This window comes from Myodes glareolus, chromosome 8, assembly GCF_982192425.1.
Source record: "Myodes glareolus chromosome 8, mMyoGla1.1, whole genome shotgun sequence".
Classification (NCBI taxonomy): domain Eukaryota; kingdom Metazoa; phylum Chordata; class Mammalia; order Rodentia; family Cricetidae; genus Myodes; species Myodes glareolus.
Window position 1 is genome coordinate 13196193 of NC_142033.1, and position 19473 is coordinate 13215665.

The 19473-nt window shown below is 43.2% G+C and overlaps 1 protein-coding gene across 1 annotated transcript in view; it reads right to left on the reverse strand.

Annotated features, from left to right (window-relative positions):
- The window catches only part of Fras1 (Fraser extracellular matrix complex subunit 1), a 409549-nt gene that overhangs the window by 252792 nt on the left and 137284 nt on the right, over positions 1 to 19473 (reverse strand). Inside the window, exon 3 of the mRNA XM_087908851.1 lies at positions 91 to 198. Within this exon, the coding sequence (XP_087764977.1) occupies positions 91 to 198 (108 nt within the window). The remainder of the gene's footprint in view (positions 1 to 90; positions 199 to 19473) is intronic.

Below are 19473 nucleotides of genomic sequence, written 5' to 3' on the forward strand. Positions count from 1 at the left end.
ATCGATGCAAAAACATAACCAAAAAGGTTTAGAAACTTGATCATTTGCTGACTTTACCAGTAAGTCTAGGCTACAATTAGGGAACCATACCTTCGCAAAGGCACACCGAGGGTTTTTGCAAACAACAGGTTTGCAGATCACAATATCACCATGGCAACGACAGTTCTGGCATGAATCAGGCTTCCAAATTGTCGCATCCTGCAAAGAAGCAGAAGCTCTGAATTAAAAACTGATCAGTGAAGGTCTGCAACTCTCAGAAGCAGCACCATCAAGAACCCCACGTCCCGGGTGTTTAAAAAGGCAAAAGAAAGTCATGGGTACGACACGCACAGGACATGCAGGGCACTGATTAAACCCCAAGTGGCAATAAAAGCATGTAATCCATTTCACAACAGTCAGCCCACGTAGTCAAAGACAAGGGCATTCAGCAGAGAGCTGTCGATACCCAGAGTAAAAACTATCGATTGGCCTGAAACCTCAGGAGGACACGCGGCTGACAGACTTGAAGTTTCTTTATATGCTGCTAACTAGCAGAAACCACCGGAGCCGGCCGAACAGAGAATGACACTTTAGAGCGATAGCCGCCATCCAAAAAGCGGGGTTTCCCACTAACTACTAAAAGCATGGCTAACTCCACTTACTAGCCCTCTGCTTGTCCGTATTCAATGTTTATCAGTGACGAGGGGGATGCGAGGGAAGGCACAATGTTTAAAGAGAGATCCACCAACACATGCATTGGACGGTTGTGTGCTGGAACACGGGGCACTCCTGACGCCTAAGTATGGATGGCATCCATAAGGATCTCACCATTCCTTTAATCAGGAATAGAAGGGAATTAGAGAAATAGAAAATGATGATCAAGTGCTGCTATTCAACAATTTGGAAAGAAGAATAGAGTGATCATGAATAGAAGTGTATCTTGGCTTAGTTAAAAGTCTCAGAAATATCTTTATAGTTCCCTGTCTTCCATCATGCTAGATCCTTACTTCAAGTGGACTCATTTGAAAGTCACTTTTGGCCCAGGTCTCTCAGAGATGCAGAAGAAATCTCTATCTGGCTGTTGAGAGGTGGCTCTGATAGCTCTGGATGGAAGCAATGAGAAATGCAAATGACAAGGGCTCCCAACACACATCCCTGCCCCGCCTCTTCAACTGCAGTTGAAACACTAACCTGCTTTAAGAACACTGGGTGAGTCTCTGTTTCGAAACTACTCTGGGGTGCATCTTTAGTTCCAATAGAACAAAATGCAGACACTCCATGGCCTTTCCCTATCTCCAAGGGCAGGCTGAGGCTCAGTGACCCAGGCTGAGCGGCTGGCTTCCCCTGACCTGGTCTCACATTCCTGTAGTTGCTGATCTGCTCTGACTTCTCCAAAGCAAGCTCCTGAAGCCAGTCTCCACCTCAGAATGAATCCTTTTTGACTGTGGCCCCTACTAGGGTACAGCTACTCAACTGGTCTTTGACCCCGCTGTGTCTGTGAACACAAATACAATTTAGAGCATTGATTCAAGCTCGTGATTGCCTTGCGAGACCAGACTATAGGCCCCTTAAAGCATGAATTTCCCTTAGCCTGTCATGCTAGAGATGCTTAAAGGACTAGACATTAGTTCATGAGTTGCTTGGGAAAGGCTTTCTTCCTTCCTTCATAAACTTTCTCAGCCATATTTTCCTCTGCCAACCCATGGAAGTACTAGTCAGTATATTAAGAGCCATTTCTAACCCCTCGAGAGCCACTGGAATTCCCATATTACTTAGATTAAGTTTTTGGATGAACTGAGTTGATGGTGGACGGTAAAGTCTATGTCTCATTGTGGCTAGGCTACAGTCCGCTCCTCTTTGACCAAATGCTAATTTGTGTTACTATGAAGGTACAGATGACCACATATTTATATTCTTATTTACTGGGGGGTAGTACAAAAGATATACTTGTTCATTAGCGATCACCTCTACAGTTTTGGATTTTGATCTTTTCCTGAGATAGAAAGGTACAGCATGGTGACCTCTGGAGATGCTAGGTAGTGGCAGAAGACCAGAGTTCTCAGTCGAACGTCATCACAAGGGCCAACAACTAGGTGGCCATGATGTTCAGGGACTTACCTTATTAATGACATTTTCAATTTATGTTTCTAATTTACTACTAGCCAGACAGAGGAGCAGCACCTGCCTTCTGCAGATGAAACTGATGTATGCCATCAGCTGGCCTTGAAGCAAGAGACAACCTTCTGCCACATCAATGGGTTCCAACTAGTGGTTAGCCTTAGTTATAAACCTGAAGATTCCTGGGAAGTGGGTAATTTGGTCTCAAGTTTGGCCTCAAGTCTCTAAGCACAGAAATTGAGAGTTTCCAGTCAGGTGACCTGCCTTACAGATTACTAACCCTGGTACTCACATCAATTGCACAGACCGATCCCTTAGAATACAGCAATCTCCCCTTAATTCCGTTCACCATTAATTTAGTTCTCCTAGAAAATCATGACTAATAAAGCAACATGTGCGGATTTGTACTGGATAAGCACAATATCCCCCAGGCAAGCACTTTCGGTTCAAGTCTAAACACATAATCTCTGAGGTTAGGGACTAGGCTTTATAGATGAGGGCCTCTCCACAGTCATTTAAGAAATACAAACCAGGGCTGCAGAGATGACTCAGCCATTAAAGGTTAGGCTCACAACCAAAATTATAACAAACTGCACATCAGACACAGAGACACAGACCTGCAATTCTGGCACTTGGGAAATAAAGATAGAAGGAAAATAAGTTCATGGCCAGCCTCAGCTGTGTAGAAGATTCGAGGCTATCCTGAGCTACATGAGACATTGTCTCTAGCAAATCAAAGTCCCAAATACAAATTATATATACATAAATAAAATTATATATAATTTTAATACATGAATTATACATAATTTATTATTAAATTAATTATGCATAATTTAATACATATATGTATATATAACACACATATACATATACACACACATGCATGCATACATACACACACGCACATTTGTGTATACATATGTGTAGATTCTGGGCATGATGGCACATGTCTGTAATCCTAGCACTTTAAATATGGACGCAGAAGGATCACAGCCTGGGTGACAGAGTCAGACCCTATCTCCAAATGGAGAGAGGAGAAACAGAGGGAAGGAGGGGAGGAACTACTAATCCCGTGGGGCAGGGAAGTTGTGGTTGGTTTCCCCTAACAGGTGACTTAGTCCTGGAAGGCTACAGGAAGTAATTCAGAGTCCAAGCACTGTGCCTAGTCAGCCCCCAGTCTATGAAGCCAGAACTATCACCATCAATCTTCTTTTATTTACACATGAGGAGATAGTTAAGGGACATCGATCCACTTGTCCAACTTCTCATACTTCTTTGGTAACATGGGCACTTGGCTCTGAAACAGCTGCTTCTGTTCAAAGCTAATGTCACCCCTTGTTAACTGTGCATCTGTTCTCCAGAGAAGTGCCTAAGTCCCAGGTTCCTCATCTTCAAATCAGAGCTGCAAAAACACAATAAATAAAGTTGCCGCAAGGACCTCAGGAGATGATGCATGAACCATATTTGCTATTTACCAAGAGACTATTAATCTCTTCTCTCTGAGCCCTTTCTAGTGTGTTGTAGCACTCAGCACCTATCTCTGAGAGGTTCATTTTCCCAGAAAGAGTGTGGTCTCACCAGCAAAGGCTGGGCTTTTCCATCTCCTCATCTCTGTTCTACACAGTAAGAGCTAAATCTAAAACTAGTACGTGACTGGTACCCTAGCATTCAGACAATGAAGAACGTAGGAGGCAGGCATGAGTCTGGAGGTGGAAGGGTTTTGCTGTTGCCTTTATTGGTGGTTCCTATTAGTTTGCTTATTTGTTTCGAGAACCAAGAATATAATACAGTGTCACCAATATTTGGGTGGGGCTCCAAATGTTACACTGTACATTAGCCACGGCTCTTTCTGAACTGAGAGGTGCTTAGGTAGATGGTGAAAGCAAACTCCCAGACATCTATTGGTTTTCAGCGGGGGTTGGTTTGTTTTTCATTAGTAAGATTATAATACAATTACAATATTTCACCCTTCCTTTCCTCCATCCACGCCCTCCTACTCTCTTTTACATTTACAGTCTCTTCTTTCATTCTTATTGTATGCATATAAATATATACATACATATATATTCCTAAATATAACAACCTGCTCAATTTGTATAATGTTGCTAGTATGTATGTTTTCAGGGCTGGCCATTTTGGCATTGGACAACCAACCAGTGTGTTCTACCCTGGGGAAAGCCAAAAAGGTGAAGTTTTGTTGCTTTCGACGCCTTCTTTTAGGAATGTTCTTTACTGGCAGATACTGGACAAATATGAGGCATGTTCACAAGGCTATCAAGTTAAGCACAGAAAATATTCTCTCAGCAGTTGCAGTCCCTGCCCCTATGCACTTCAGTGTGTACTGCTCTCAAATGTTAGAGCATGTAGACCATGTTTCGGGGACCCCCAAGGAGAATGTCTGAAAAAGGAGTGAGCTACTGCAGACACAGACAGAAGACGACAAAATCTGCCCCATCCTCACAACTGCATCCCCAAGTGCAATAGAGAACATGCTGGAAAATGTTTTTTTGTTCCTTCACGTTAGGGCAATGCATCCAGGGTTCGTATTTCTACATTTACCACTGCCCAGAGATCACTAAAAGATGTCCAATTTTTGAGTAGTTTCTATTGCCCTTAGAGAGGTTTCTGAGAGGACCTAGGTGAGTGGAAAGCTCTGGATGCTAGCCTGAGCCCATCTTCCTTTAACTCAGCCTGTGAAAGGCCATACCAGTGTGAGCCGCGTCGTGCTGAGTGAAGGGGAAGCAGGCGTCTGTCTTCATTCCTGGAGAGGTAACATTCTACAACAGACTCCAAGCTCTTTCTTCTCCATGCTCAGCCATTTTCACAGTGACTCCAGCTTGCTAACCATCCACAATACCCACGTCACAGGAGTTAGCTGCCTGACCCTAAACAGGCCCTTCTAGAATACACTAAGACTTCACATTCGTTCACAAAACCATAACTTTTCCTTACACAAATTCAAAGGTGAGATTCCTCTGGAGCAAGAAAACTTCCCTGACGCCCATAACCTTACTGCCCAGCAGAATACAGTCTTCCCAAAACCAGACCCCATTATCAGCTTTTTCTTTGCAGGCCCCTTCCACATAGCGCAGTTCGTGGACATCGGGTGAAGCAGTAAATAAGTCTAAGTGACTGTGTGTCCTTATGAGATTATCCACCTGAATTCAGATGTTCTGCTTGGGTTGGGCGAGCTCCGGAAACAACATTTAACTGAGGGCCCTCCTAAACCCGACAGCGTTGACTGTCACGTCGCTGGTATCTGACTGTGCTAAAAGAAACCATTTCTTCATCTAAGCACTGGACCTGTCAAAATACTTCCTTGTATTAATGTCCTCATGGACGGAAATAATATATGGGCAATTTTAAATAAAATAAGCCTTTCCCAAGGCCAAGATAGATAGCCATGTATTTTTCAGGTCTAAAACTTTACGAATCAATTTCTATGGTCCCATAAAATTGCTTTATGAAGGTAGGGGTGCAGGAAGCCCTCAGCAGCTTCCAACTTTGGATAAAGCCATAAAACTCAAAGAAATAACATTGTAAAGAAACTTTTACAGATTTTTCCACGTTACTACTACAATGACATCACTTTATAATCCTCTCTTCAAATCTGACACGTTCCACAAGAGAAGCGGTCTTCAGCTTTTCACTAGATTACAGACTAGAGAACTATATTATGACAAACCTAAAAAGCAGCAGAAGATATGTGCTCGAAGAGTGTCAGTGTTTTTACTAATAGGTGAATCACGTATCTCTATCACCACATAGTTTACAGCCATATTGCTCTGAGCTAGGGAACCAGCACTTGCTTAGCACACGCAAAACCCTAAGCTGGACTGCTCCTTGGCCCTTGGTGGGGGGTGGTGGGAATCACACATAATTCATTAATCTGGTTAAGTACTGAACATTTGAGTAGTGCAAAATATAAATAATGAATATATCCCTCATTAGTACTCAAGTTTGTGAAGGTGAATTATTTAAAGCAGTCTAAAGATCAATATATCAGCTGTCAACATAAATTTTCCCTCATCGGAATAGTATAATAACCCCACTATAATGACCGATTAATTCATCTCATTTTTAAAATAAAACAAAAAAGCATATAAAGCGCTCTCTAAAATCTGTGCTTTCAAGTAACAAAACAGTATGTAGAATGTGATTGTTTTGCAGGAAAATGGATTTACAAGCATGGAAAAAAATGTGTGGGTGTGGGGCTCAGTGATTTTTCTTCTTTTGTGTCTTTATTTTATTTGTATTTTCTATTCCTTCAAAAATAAATTACATAATTTATGGGATCGTTCATGCAAAGCTACTTCTAAAATATAAGGTGGAAAAGCGTGTGTGTGTGTGTGTGTGTGTGTGTGTGTGTGAGTGTGAGTGTGCGCACGCGCACACACATAGATGTGCATGCATGTATTCTTTTCTTGCTACCAATCCTAGGCCCAAGTAGACCCCTGAATGTGCAGTTGAACTGGGAGTAGTGGCACTTAGATAGAATCCCTTAACAAATACACAACAGTGGGCAATTCATCTAACTCTCCTAACGCTAGCTACAAACCTTGTTGTACTCAGTACAAGTTTAAAAATTAACTGTACTCCCTACGTGTCCCTCAAAGCAATGGAAGAAAGGCTGCATTCAACTTGGGTTCACATCTTCACTTCCAGAAGTTCATTTCCTTGGCAAGTCTGGTTTCCAGGAAAGACAATCCATAAAAAAGAGTTCTTTGACCCAGCTCCAGTTTGGACAGAGAAATAATGGTCCTTGTTTGTCAGGGAACCATAAAGAAACAAATCAATAACTTTCATAAGGTTATTTTAGAGTTCAATTCTTCTCCCAAGTGCCCTTCCACAGACAGCTTAGATAAACAATGACTTTTTCATTCGGTTTCATTTTAAAGTTCATGGAAAGCTCCTCACTCGGCCCCAAAGAGAAAGGAGAAGAGGGCAGTTATTGTCAAGAAAAGCCATTAGATTCTCCATATGAGAGGAATGAATACAAGTTAATACTACAGAAAACAAAATGGCGAACCACTTCTTGTTGGAAACCTATTTCCGAGGTTTGCTCCAAACCAGACCTGTTTTTCACACCCAGGACCCAAGCAGCCTTACTTCTGCAATCTGGAATGAGAGGCCTAGCACCAGATGTCTTAGAATGACAAAATCAAAGCTATTTGCTGCAAGACTGAGCCAGGATTCAGAAACAACAACAAGAAACACGGATGAAAAGATTGCTGTGTGTAACTGAAATACAGTCATTCAAGAGGCCCTGAAGAGCCTTGCCAGTTAACATCATGTTCCTACAGGGATGGCTTGGAACAGCACTGGACCAAGGGTGGAGGCAGGGATTGGACAAGGACAGAGGGCAAGCTCACTCTAAGAGTCACTAAGTCCCAGGCCTCCCACAATCTCCTACTCCTTGTGGAATGCTGGAAGCAAGGCATCATGATCCTGGATTTACAAATGAAGGGATCAGCTGTGGACAGGAGGCAGCAATTGCTTGCAGGCTAGATCTGAGCTCAAGCCATCCTTCCCCCCTCTTATCCAGTAACAATGCACTAAAGCATCATAAATTACTCTTTGGGTACCACTCGCTGACTTGTGAAGATCAACAAGGGGGGTTCCCTAGGGCAGTGTTTTTAGAAAGGATAAAGGGACTATGATGTTTAAGTGAACCATGCTAGCCTAACTTCCACACAGACTCCAGACATTAAATACTGCTTTTTCCTGCCTCCTTAACGAAGTAGATGCCCTCCTGCCCTTGCCCCTGCTTCTGCCTCTACCATGCTAGCAAAGTGCCTTCCTCTTCCAAAGAACTAAACCAGCTCTTGCCAATTCTATTTGGCCAAGGACAAAAATGAAGGAAGAGATCATCCTCTGAGTAGTCCCAGATATTGTATTTATTTTTAAAACCTCATCACACAGTGATTTTGTTTAACCATCAACTTCTTTTTGAGAACAGGTCACTGAGGCTCAGAGAGTGTGAGTCCTGCTTCTAAGGGAAGTTAGTTACTTGCACGGGAGCAATCACTGTGCCCACTGGACCCCAGAGATGCTAAGATTGTGTTCCCAGCCCACATCCCTGTATACAGGGCTCTCTCTACAAATCACCCTGGCTCAAGTAGCAGTGACCAATAGCAGTGTGGGGAACATCGGGTTCAAAAGCCCATTCAACAATTTCCCAGCTCAAGGACTTTGGACAAGTCCACCTTTTTCTGGGTCAGTTGTTTCCCAGGCTGTAAAGCCAAGGTTCACTCATAGAGAGGATGAAAGGAGCTGATGTTGTTGGCAGAGCAGTTTGCCCACAAAACCAGCATGAGCTGTGGCATAACTCACATGCCACGACCACAATCACTTGATCATGGTGTTTTTCTTTTAATGGCAGAGGGAGGGTTTAGTGCTTAGGACTGTAGAACCTCTCCCCTGGCATTTCCGGTGCCCAATATAAGAGGACGAGATTTTCTTGTGGCCTCAGTGTTTAAATGATATTCTAATTTTAAGTTCTGTCAAAACTGCTTCTGGAGAAGAACAGCCTGAAAAAAGTAGGGTATCTTTAAAATACAGAATAAAATTAAAAATCCAAATAATATGTCCTCCTTCTAAATTCTCAAAGCAACTGAAACCAGGCTTGCATCCACAGCTCCTACGCTCCTTGGATCAAGCTTCCTGTTTGTTGTAGCACAATCTTATTACAGGGAAAGTCTGATCAGAGAGCCCTCCAATGACAAACTAACTTTCGTAAATTTCCAGAGACGCTAACCACAGTAAAATTTCCATTATGACTAGAAAGGCAGCCCCTGATTTCCACTTCAATCCAGATGCTGGGAGATTGCTACAGCTTCAGCTTGTAATTACTTCTTCCTCTCTATCAATTCAGCTCCCACAGAAGTCATTCCATATTCCTAAGGCAAGCGTGGGGAGGGAGGGGAATTAAACGTTCAAAATGTTTGCAAATGAAATTAAACTACAGCTATGCCATTATCTTCCATATTAAAATTATTTGATTTTTTTTGTCTTCCTTCTCTACTAGATTCTTATCATTCATTTTATAATTAGGTTTTCAGTTGTCCCTCTCCCTTCCCAAGAGTAAGGACAATTTCTTTTTATTCAGGCATCTTTGTATTCCCACAGGGATAAAACACAGCAGGAACTTAATGTTTCTGAATGAGTTCACGGGTGGATTGAAGGATGGATGGGTGGATGTTCCTAAGAATAAAGAAGGGCTACTTTATGATGGAGTTGCCGAAAAGCCACACCTACAGGCAACAGCCTTTCATTCCCATAATTGGCCTTCAGGAACCATGCTGGTGCCCTAGCCATTTTCAGTCCTTACCATTTGAGATCTCACCTTCTAAACCTAAGACTCAGTTAAGACCTTTGCTGTGGAGGAGCCCCTCCTACTCTGACGGAATGCCAAGCTGATGCTGCTGTGTTCCAGCACGCCACATCTCTGACATTGTCTGAAACATTTCTGTGTATCCTCAACAGCTGGCTTTTCCTCTGGCTAGCCCACTGCAGCAGCACCAGCTAGCCTGACCATCATTGAGTTTGTATCTACATTCATGTTTGGCCAGGCCACAAGTGACCAATTAGTCTGTCTATCTACAACCAAATGCATCCGAGGCTTCCTCACAATAACCCACTCTTATCTCCACATAAATCAAGACTCCTGAACAGGGGCTATGCTGCCCTGGGATACTTGAAAATCTGTTTGGCTGCTGAACAGTGTGGTAAAGATGATATTCAAACAACACGGATGACAAATTCTAAATGTGATATAAAAAGCAAAACATTCATTCCCAAAGAAAAATGTCCCCCTAACACATGACTTTCAAATGTCCCACAACATATTTATGTCAGTGAAAGTCACCACACAATTATATGACTACATACCCTAATTCATTTTTAAACATAAACACAAACACAAGTTAGTTATCAAATAGTAATAAACCAAATTAGCCAGAATGTAGTTCTCATCTAGTCAGGAAAAAAATTGTATCCTATTCTGTTAGAAAATTTGTGAAATAATTAAAGATGATAGATACACATTTTATGTCTACTATTTCATTAGGTAACTAGAATTTATACCTTTCAAATGGACAATTTTTTATTTTATTTGTAAGGTGTGTGTGTAAGTGTGTGTGTGCACATGTGAATGAGGGTGTATATAAAATCAAGAAAAAGCATAGAATCCCTTAGAGATGGAGTTCCAGGTGCTTCTAAACCACCTGACAAGGGTGCTGGGAACTGACCTCTGCAAGAGCAGTATGTGTTCTTAACCGCGAGCCATCTCTCCAACCTCCTATAGACACAACTAAATGGCATTTCTAGAATATAAATATTCAAAACAAATGAAAAATTTTGTTTAGTGGAATCCTAGTTATCACTAAAGATGAAAGAAAACAGAAATCAGTAGAAAATATCCAAACTGACACACAAAGAACAAAAAGGGCAGGAAAAGGAAGGAGCATCAGACCCTCATGGAACATCTTACGAAGTTTACCACATGGGCTATCCACCTTGGAAGTCAAGAAAACAGAACATGAAGAGAAAAACTTGTGGAAATAGGACCAAGAATTTTCTAAAACTGAAAGCCATGAATGCAAAATAAATAAACAAACAAACAAACACATAAATAAATAAAAATGATATGATATGATATGGCTACCAAACAGAAAGAAGATAACACTTTGCATTATATCAGAATAAGATCACTCTAAAATCCAAGAGCAAAGAAAACAATATTAAAAGTTTTAAAGGGCAAGGGAATTATCACCCCCCCAAAAAATGAAAACAAACTTCAAAAAATGGTGAAATTAGTAAAATAAACCTTCAATAAGTAAAACCAATCGGAAACATAATTTTACTTCTTCATATTTATTTGTTTTGTGTGTGTGTGTGTGTGAATTTACATGTATGGACATGCATGTGCCCAAATACACATGTCAAAGGACAATTTGGGGGAATCTATTTTCTTGGTCCCAAAGATCAAACTCAGCTCAACCAGATATGAAAGACGGCACCTGTATCCACTGAGCAGTCTCATCAGACTCAAGGTAAAATTTTATACCCAATGAAAATATACTTCAAAGGACTGTGGAATAAAGACATTTTAGATAATAAACAAAACCTATGAAAATTTGATGCCAAGAACCCCAAACTGGAAAAAAAAAAGCACTAATGGAAATTCTTCAGTAGTTCTCAATATGTGGGTCATGACTCCTTTGGGGGAGTCACACATCAGATATCCTGTAAAAAGATATTTATATTACAATTCATAACAATAGCAAAATTATCATTATGAAGTAGTAACTAAAGTAAGTTTATGGTTGGAGGTCACCACAACATGAGGAACTGTATTAAAGAGTCATAGTACTAGGAAGGTGGAGAACCACTGACCTAGATGGAAATAGTTAAATAAGAAGTTCAGATAAATGCAAGTTATATACATGTATAACTCTAATGGGTAATGACTATACAAAACAAAGCACAGCAAACATCTGATGGGATTCAGACTATGTCTAACAACACAGTTCTATGTATTGGAATTTACCGGGGAAAGGCAAATTAGATGTATTAGATTAACACACTGAGACCTCTTGGCATAATGCCCAGCGCTCCCAGGCAGAGCCGAGGCCCCTCCAGGCCATCCTTACATCTGTCTGCACATTCCATGTGCGCTGCTCACTCGTCATGACCTGCCTCTCAGAGGGCCGTACACCCTTCATGAAGCATGTGCAGCCCCACACCGGTTCCTCCCTGGGTGTGCATTCACAGTCACGTTCATTAACACAAATGTGAGCTGTGCTGTTGAGGACTCTGACGGTGAAGCGTCCACCCTGGGCTCACTCACCCACGTGGAAGGATACAAGTGCCCATAGTACGGGTTCCCACCCACTGACCTGCCGTGGTTCACCTCTGAGTATTGTTACTACTGTCAGTTGATTCGTAATTAAAGCTGGAAAGAAGAGAAGGATGGCTGTAAGGGCCAAAAACAGACAATCAACTTTAATGAGCAACTAATCATCTCTACTGACTCTCCTCTGTTTTCCATTAAGTTACTCAGCTCTTGCCAGACAAGTCACCCTCCCTCATGAAGAGCTAGTCTACAAAACAGGCTTCTGTTCTCTGTCAGGACTGTTCTCAAGAGTACCCTGGCACAGCCCAGAGTTGCTATGTGAGCTTAGCATCTCCACTTCCAGGACTGTGGGTCCTGTACCCCACCCCCACCCCCACTGCCTCCAACCCCTGTTCTATACCAAGAGGAGATTAACTGCCAGTTCTCATGAGAATGACATATTGACTAAGTACTCAAACCAAGCCATCCACTCCCTCAGTCAGCAAAATGCACGCTGGTTATTCTCCAACAACACAACGATGCATGACTGAGTTTGCTGTGAGCCTCCCTGTTTGCTGGGAACCACTGAAGTGAAGCGAGTATCCAGTGTCTCTGAGGAAGACCCTCTCAGGCCTCTGCTGTTAAATTCAGAGCTCGAACCCAGAGCAAGTGCACCTCTGGTACAATTACTGGCACCATCCACTCCCTGCCGAGAGAGCAGACTTGGCAGCTGAATAACGCGGCTTTCATTTTACATTTCTACTCCAATTAGCGGACAGCACCAGGCAATCGGATGAATGAAACGAAATACAGAGGAAATAGAAATATCTCGGTGTGGTTTACAGAGCTGTGCCTTCTGAACAATGATGAGATGAGAGGCACTGAAAATCAAATTAGGGAGCCCAGGGCAGCAGAAGGGCAGGCAGCAGAAACCCCACAGGTGGCACGGAAGCTGTAACTGGTGCGATGAGATATTTAAGCTTAACGCCCATCCCACCTACTGTTTGTGCTGCTAATGGCAAGAGAATTAAATTGCTGCCCCTGGACTTGCTCACTGCAGCGTCTAGCTGGGACTTATTAACTTCGCGCAGCGTACACATGTGAAAGGAAACACTCCCTCGAGATCGGCAGCCTCTCCCACACTGCCCTGCAGTCAACACTCACAGACAAGTTAGTCTGCGCGAAGTCCCGGAGTGCTGAGGACTTGTTAGGCTTTTTAAAAAGGGAGACAACGAGTTTGCAGAGGAGCTCACAGCACCTGTGACATGAACCACACGCAAGGGAAATGAATGAAGACTGTCCAGTCGTCAGCAGGAACATGGGAACTTGGAATGACGCAACCATGAGGGTCCTTTGACTGGGGCCACAATCCCAGGTGACTTCTTCAAGAGTGGTCTAGTGGACTCCACTAAAGTCCTCACTAGTTCTGGCCTGAAAATTCTAATTATTCTCCCAAAGTTGAGCAAATCGAACCAATGTCTCAGGGCTGTGGAGAGGCCACACTGAACCATGGCAAGGTTCCATGTCTTTGCCCCTCTCCTCCCCTTTCTTTCAGAACGTACAGAAGAATAATCACAGCCACTCTCTAGTCGGGAAATTCTATATGGCCGTACTGTGGATGAGCCAAAGACGGCCAGGACCCTTACAGAATGCATCAAAGACAAAGCATATATAATAATTTGTTTCCTGGACCTCATCAAAAATATACCAGTCCGGTCTTTATCCCTGGGTTCTATGATTGACCATTAATATGAACTAAATCGTTTTCGTGGACCTTCTGTTAAAACTGACTGTCAAGTGTAGGAAGGAGGAAGCCTTCATTTGCAAAGCAGGGTTTGTCCTGGTGGCTCACATCACAGCTCTCTGAAGAATGTTATTCCCAGGCACAGCACTGCTCAACACACCTGGAAAACTTAGCAAGGCAGAGCCACTACTCTCCAGGTGAGGAGAGAGTGGGCAGTGGAAGAACTAGAGTGAGGCTGGGCAAGAATGAACGTTTATCAGAAACAAACAGACCACAGCAAAAGAGCACCGGGGAAGTGAGGATCCCTCCCAAGACATACCAAAGTTTACTTCGGAGCTAACGGATAACTCGTGAATGGCACCTTACTTACCTGTAACATATGCAAATTTTCAAAGTTTCTAATGCATATTCAAAAAAAATCCTCAGGTAATTTTACTTCAACTATCAATTAATCAGTCCAGGAGTTGTTTATCATGAGGTGAGCTTTGTGTACATACTGACAGCAAGCAAAGACATCTTGAAAGAGTGGTAAAGAATCGCGGAGACTACCGAAGACAGCACATGCATGCATGAAGTCCTGGCCTCAGTCTTCAGGACAATGAGAAAACATTCCTAACCTCTGTAATAAAATCTACATTCTGAATTTTAGCTAAAATAGATACTCATTCCTATATAATTTTTATAATAAATATGTTGATTTATTTCAGAAGAGGGGAGGGGAGGGCAGAGATGCGAGTGCTTTTAATTTTGCAATGTCCACAATAACAAGGGAAGAAGAACTCCTAAGAACGTGACTAGGGTGGTGCTGATAAAAGTCGACAGGCATACTGACCTCACAGCCTAGAGAATTTCCTGTCTGAACTGACTCTAATATCCTATCGCTTTCATTGTTTTTTTCAATATAATACAATTCCACAATTTAAAAAAAAATGAGAAATGTGCTTAAGAATTTTCATTTGGTTCTGAAAAACATGCATATATGATATACATATTTCCAAAGCACAGAAAAATTACCAGTACAGGTAAGAACAAGATCCTGGCTTAACATGTGGTAGACAACATTTTTATTTAACTACCTAACATGCCTCAACCAGACTTGGTGGGTCATTTGCTCGATCTGCTGCAAACACTCAACTTCAACGCTAACTTTGTCAAGATTGCAGAGAAAAAGCCGCAAGGAGCATGTAAATAAATCCGCACGTCTGTGCTCCAATCAACCTTTACTCGAGCACTGACATACCGTTTTCATGTGTCATGAAACCATCTGCTCCTATTCTCTAGTCATCTAAAAATATAAAACCCACCTTCAGCTCCTGAACCCTGAATTTGACTCACAAAGCCATTCTGCATCGAAAAGAATGAGAATCTGTAAATCTACCAAAAAAAAAAAAAAAAGGAAACAAAATGCCATTGTGGCACTCCAAAGGGATAAGAAAAGGCAGGAAAGGCCCCCTGTTATTGACTTGTCGATAACAGGACAGGAGCTTCAGGAATTAATTATCTATTCTCATCCACACTGCTCCTGCCCCCAGCTCTTGCCTGCTGATAAAATTGCAGCCACTCTTCCTGTCCTTGAGATGTTCTAAAAGATCTGGGACAAGCCAACTGTCATCCCCACTGTCAGCAAGAATGATGGGCCACCATTACCTGATTCCAGACCAAAAAGGAAAGTCTTAGCGAGTGGCTACCTGCCTATCACACAGCAAAGCAATTCGTTTTCTGCAGAGGAAACAAAAGGGCTGAACTTTTGCCAATGCAAAGATCAATGGTGAAATTTACTGTCAATGGACGGGCGGCAAAAACAGGCTCAACAAAATGCTAAACACCAAGTTGGTGATAGCAAGGCAATGACTCAAACCTGACACCTCAAGCAAGCCCCAGAGGAGGGTCAGCCCGCTCAAAGATGATGGCTCCTCCAAGACAAAGCAAGTGACACACAGATATCATGTGACTCCAGCTTGTGATTTAGATGCCTAATCAATTTAACCAGCAGGCTGGTCTTATGAATTTTTTTTCTTGCTTTGTTTTCTTTTTAATTAAATCTGTGTGTCTCTATGTTTGTAGGTCTGTCTGTCTGTGTTCATACGTCTGTCTCTGTGTGTAACTGTGTGTCCCTCTGTGTGTTTCTCTCAGCCTCTCTCTCCCTCCCTCCCTTTGGCATGTCTGTGTCTCTCTGTATGTATACATGCCACAGAGCTCAAGAGGAGGCCAGAGGACAGCCTAGGATGTCGGTCCTTGCCTTCCATCCTAGTTGCAACAGGATCTTGTTCACTGCTGCATGGATGAGCATCTGGACCACAAGCTTCCATCTCGGCACAGGAAAGCTGGGATTGGAGCTGTGACATCCGGCTGTACGCTGGTTCCCGAGACCCTCGCTCGGGCCTTCCTGCTTGCACAGCGAGTACCTTACCCCTGAGACTCCCCCACTCACTTTAGGAGAGCCTCCTCTGCTGACATCAGCGTCACCTATGACAAGCTGTTGCTACGTTGAAAAGAAAGGGAGCAGGAAGATATATTGCCTCTGATTATATTCTCATTATTCATTCCAGATGATTTCTTTTTCTTTTTTTTTAAAGTCTAATGTTTTGATTTTCTAAAATAATGGATCTCTGGTGTGAAGTAAAACATACTTGCAGAGTTTCAAGTCGAATTCATTTACTAATAGAAAGAAATGGCCTTAAATGAGAGAGAACTTCATTCTGGGGCAAGTGCGCAATTTACAGAGATAACAGATGTGTAACTAGGCGTGGACGTAGTGGATGTGTTAACTGATGTTTAAAGCACAGGGAAAAGTAAAATCATCTTCAGAGTGTCAAAGGGGAAACTCGGCAAAGGAATGTAATTATAAGATCCTCCTGAATTCTATCTGGACACAAAGCCCACAGTTAGGAAAAGGAACCCAAAACACGGTGCTTCTTCTGAACAGATGAGAGTAATGCACGGTACAATTCTAAATTCACATTTCTGTGAATCGAAAGGGCAGATACAGAGTTTATTTGAACAATCATTTCTATGGAATTTTCATCATTTGCATGTTGAAAATTTCATAGAGAGAAGACACAGTTCAGAATATTTTGAGCCAGGAAACCTCTATCACCTTCTCATTGGTCCTCCAAAGATACCCAATCCTATCACTTCCCACACACACACAAATGAGTGACTCTGGGCTTGGAGAGGTGCAACATCACCACTGGCTTCAAAATCTCATGGAAGGCTGGTTTGACAAATCCTCAGCTAACTGTAATTTCAACAGCACGACTAAATGACAGCGGCTTAGCAATTCTATACCGTCAGGGCAGACCAGCACTTAGACTCATTCTAAGAGCGAGGTCAGCCAGGCGCCATACAGCAGACAACACTCACCTGGAGGTGAGTCACTTCTGGTTCCTGCCACCCTGGCTCAGTGCTGCAATGCTCACACTCGTGTGGAGGTGAGTCACTTCTGGTTCCTGCCACCCTGACTTAGTGCTGCAATGCTCACACTCGTGTGGAGGTGAGTCACTTCTGGTTCCTGCCACCCTGACTTAGTGGTGCAATGCTCACACTCGTGTGGAGGTGAGTCACTTCTGGTTCCTGCCACCCTGACTTAGTGCTGCAATGCTCACACTCGTGTGGAGGTGAGTCACTTCTCGTTCCTGCCACCCTGGCTCAGTGCTGCAATGCTCACACTCGTGTGGAGGTGAGTCACTTCTCGTTCCTGCCACCCTGGCTCAGTGCTGCAATGCTCACACTCGTGTGGAGGTGAGTCACTTCTGGTTCCTGCCACCCTGAATCAGTGCTGCAATGCTCACACTCACTTGGAGGTGAGTCACTTCCAGTTCCTGTCACCCTGAATCAGAGCTACAATGCTCACACTCACTTGGAGGTGAGTCACTTCTGGTTCCGGCCACTCTGACTTCATAGTACAACAGTCACATCAAGAACAACACAATGTCTGCGAAAATGTCAGCTACTCATCTAAAAGAATACATCTTAGAAAAGAGCACATATGACTATAAATTCTTCTGTGAAGAAAAGTAGGACTTGGAGCAATGCCATGAACTATAGACAAAAACAAAAACCACCCTTCTGTAACCGCCCCCTTGTTCCTGTATCTCCAGTATAAAGTTTTTCAGACATCAACAGGAGAGCGCCCACAATGGACAGAGTCATGACATTTCCTCCAGCAAAATATGTATTTGTACACAACTGCTTTGGTTCACTCCTGAAGGGAGACAGCGGCTGACAACAGCTTTTGTCTCCTGAACTGGGGCTGATCACCTGACACAGAACCTGGTAAAATTCCTCAAGAAAATGACTGTGTTGACAGTGGCAATAGATTCTGAAGACACCGAGAAACCGTCTACAGAGGTAACAAACAGAGCGCAGGCAGGCAAGGCGAGGGCGATGATGAAGAAAAGACCCTCTCGTCACCATGTCTCTCAGGTGACCCTGGCCCCTTGCCCCCACTGCCTCCTGGGCGTATATTCAGCGGCTGCTCTCCGGGGAGCCCTCTTCTGAAAGTAACTCCGATTCTTTCTCACTTCCCCTCAGCCTATCTCTATCCTCCCAGCCCCCTTCATAGAATAGGACATCCATCCTGCCCCGCCCTTGAGAATTCCACCATAACTCTTTTACCCCGCAGGCTCGGTTTCTCTGAAGAACCCTGAATACATTGTGTTGAATGGCAATGAATTTTTGATGATCTGAAAGGTTGAAAGTCTTCCTCTAGGTCTCCCATGCCCACGACCACTGTTCCAGCCCCAGGCTGAATGCTTTCTCCATCACATCCAGCCACAATGGACTTCCATTAGCTCCCACCATGACTGGTCTCCCCTGGCCACAGCTATTTCCTTGCTCTGATACAGTTTCCGTATTCATCAGACTCGGTCCTCTTGTGCCTATGATTTCATTCTCTCTTCTGTGTCTTCCAACTTCCCTGCTAGACATAGGCTCCTATCATCACCATTATGGCTTCCAGGTTGCCTTCATGTCACAAAAAGCAACTGCTTATGTCTGATTGCCCCAATAGGAAAATCCACAGATCAGGAACCAGGCCTGCTATGCCTATTGATGAGCTGCAGCGTCCACAACCAGACCTATTTGGTCAATGAGAGAATGATCTACATTCCTCTCCCTTTTCATCAACTTCTCTTTCCTGTCTCAGTGAAGGCTTTCAAGAGCTGTATCATTCACCAAAGTGCACATTTGTTGGCTCATTTGTAAAATTGTTCCCTTATGTATCCATCTATTCACCCATCTGGTGATAAACTGTGAGCATATATTAAGGATACTACTATGTTCAAACCTTGGAGAAGAATGCAGGTAATGAGGGATAGGCTGCCCTTCTGCATGCTGACTACACATACAGAGAAGGACAGCTACTTCAATCTGTTGTTAACTTTTGTAGGGACGTGAACCAGGTGTCTGTGAGAATCCAATCAGCCAATTAGCTTTTGGGGAACCGGGCCTCCGGTCATGGTCTGAGGTGCTATGTGTCCACTGATAAGCTGCAGGAGAGAGCACGCTCACGCTCTTGCTCTGGCTCTCACTTAGCACGAGGGAAGCCCCAGGACAGCGGAGAGACAGTGCAGAATGAGCATGGTGTCTCCTCTGTATGTGTGGGTTGTTCCCACGGCAAACCCTTAATGAGTCGGGTTTTTATTAACCTCAGTGTGATGACGCAATAGATACCTCCAAAGATGGGAATATATTCTGGAATGTCAAGGATTTTAGGGAAAAGAACCACGTTTTATTCCCTTCAACTTAATTTTACGACATTTAATCATCCACTTGCTTAATAAGTACCTGCCGAGCA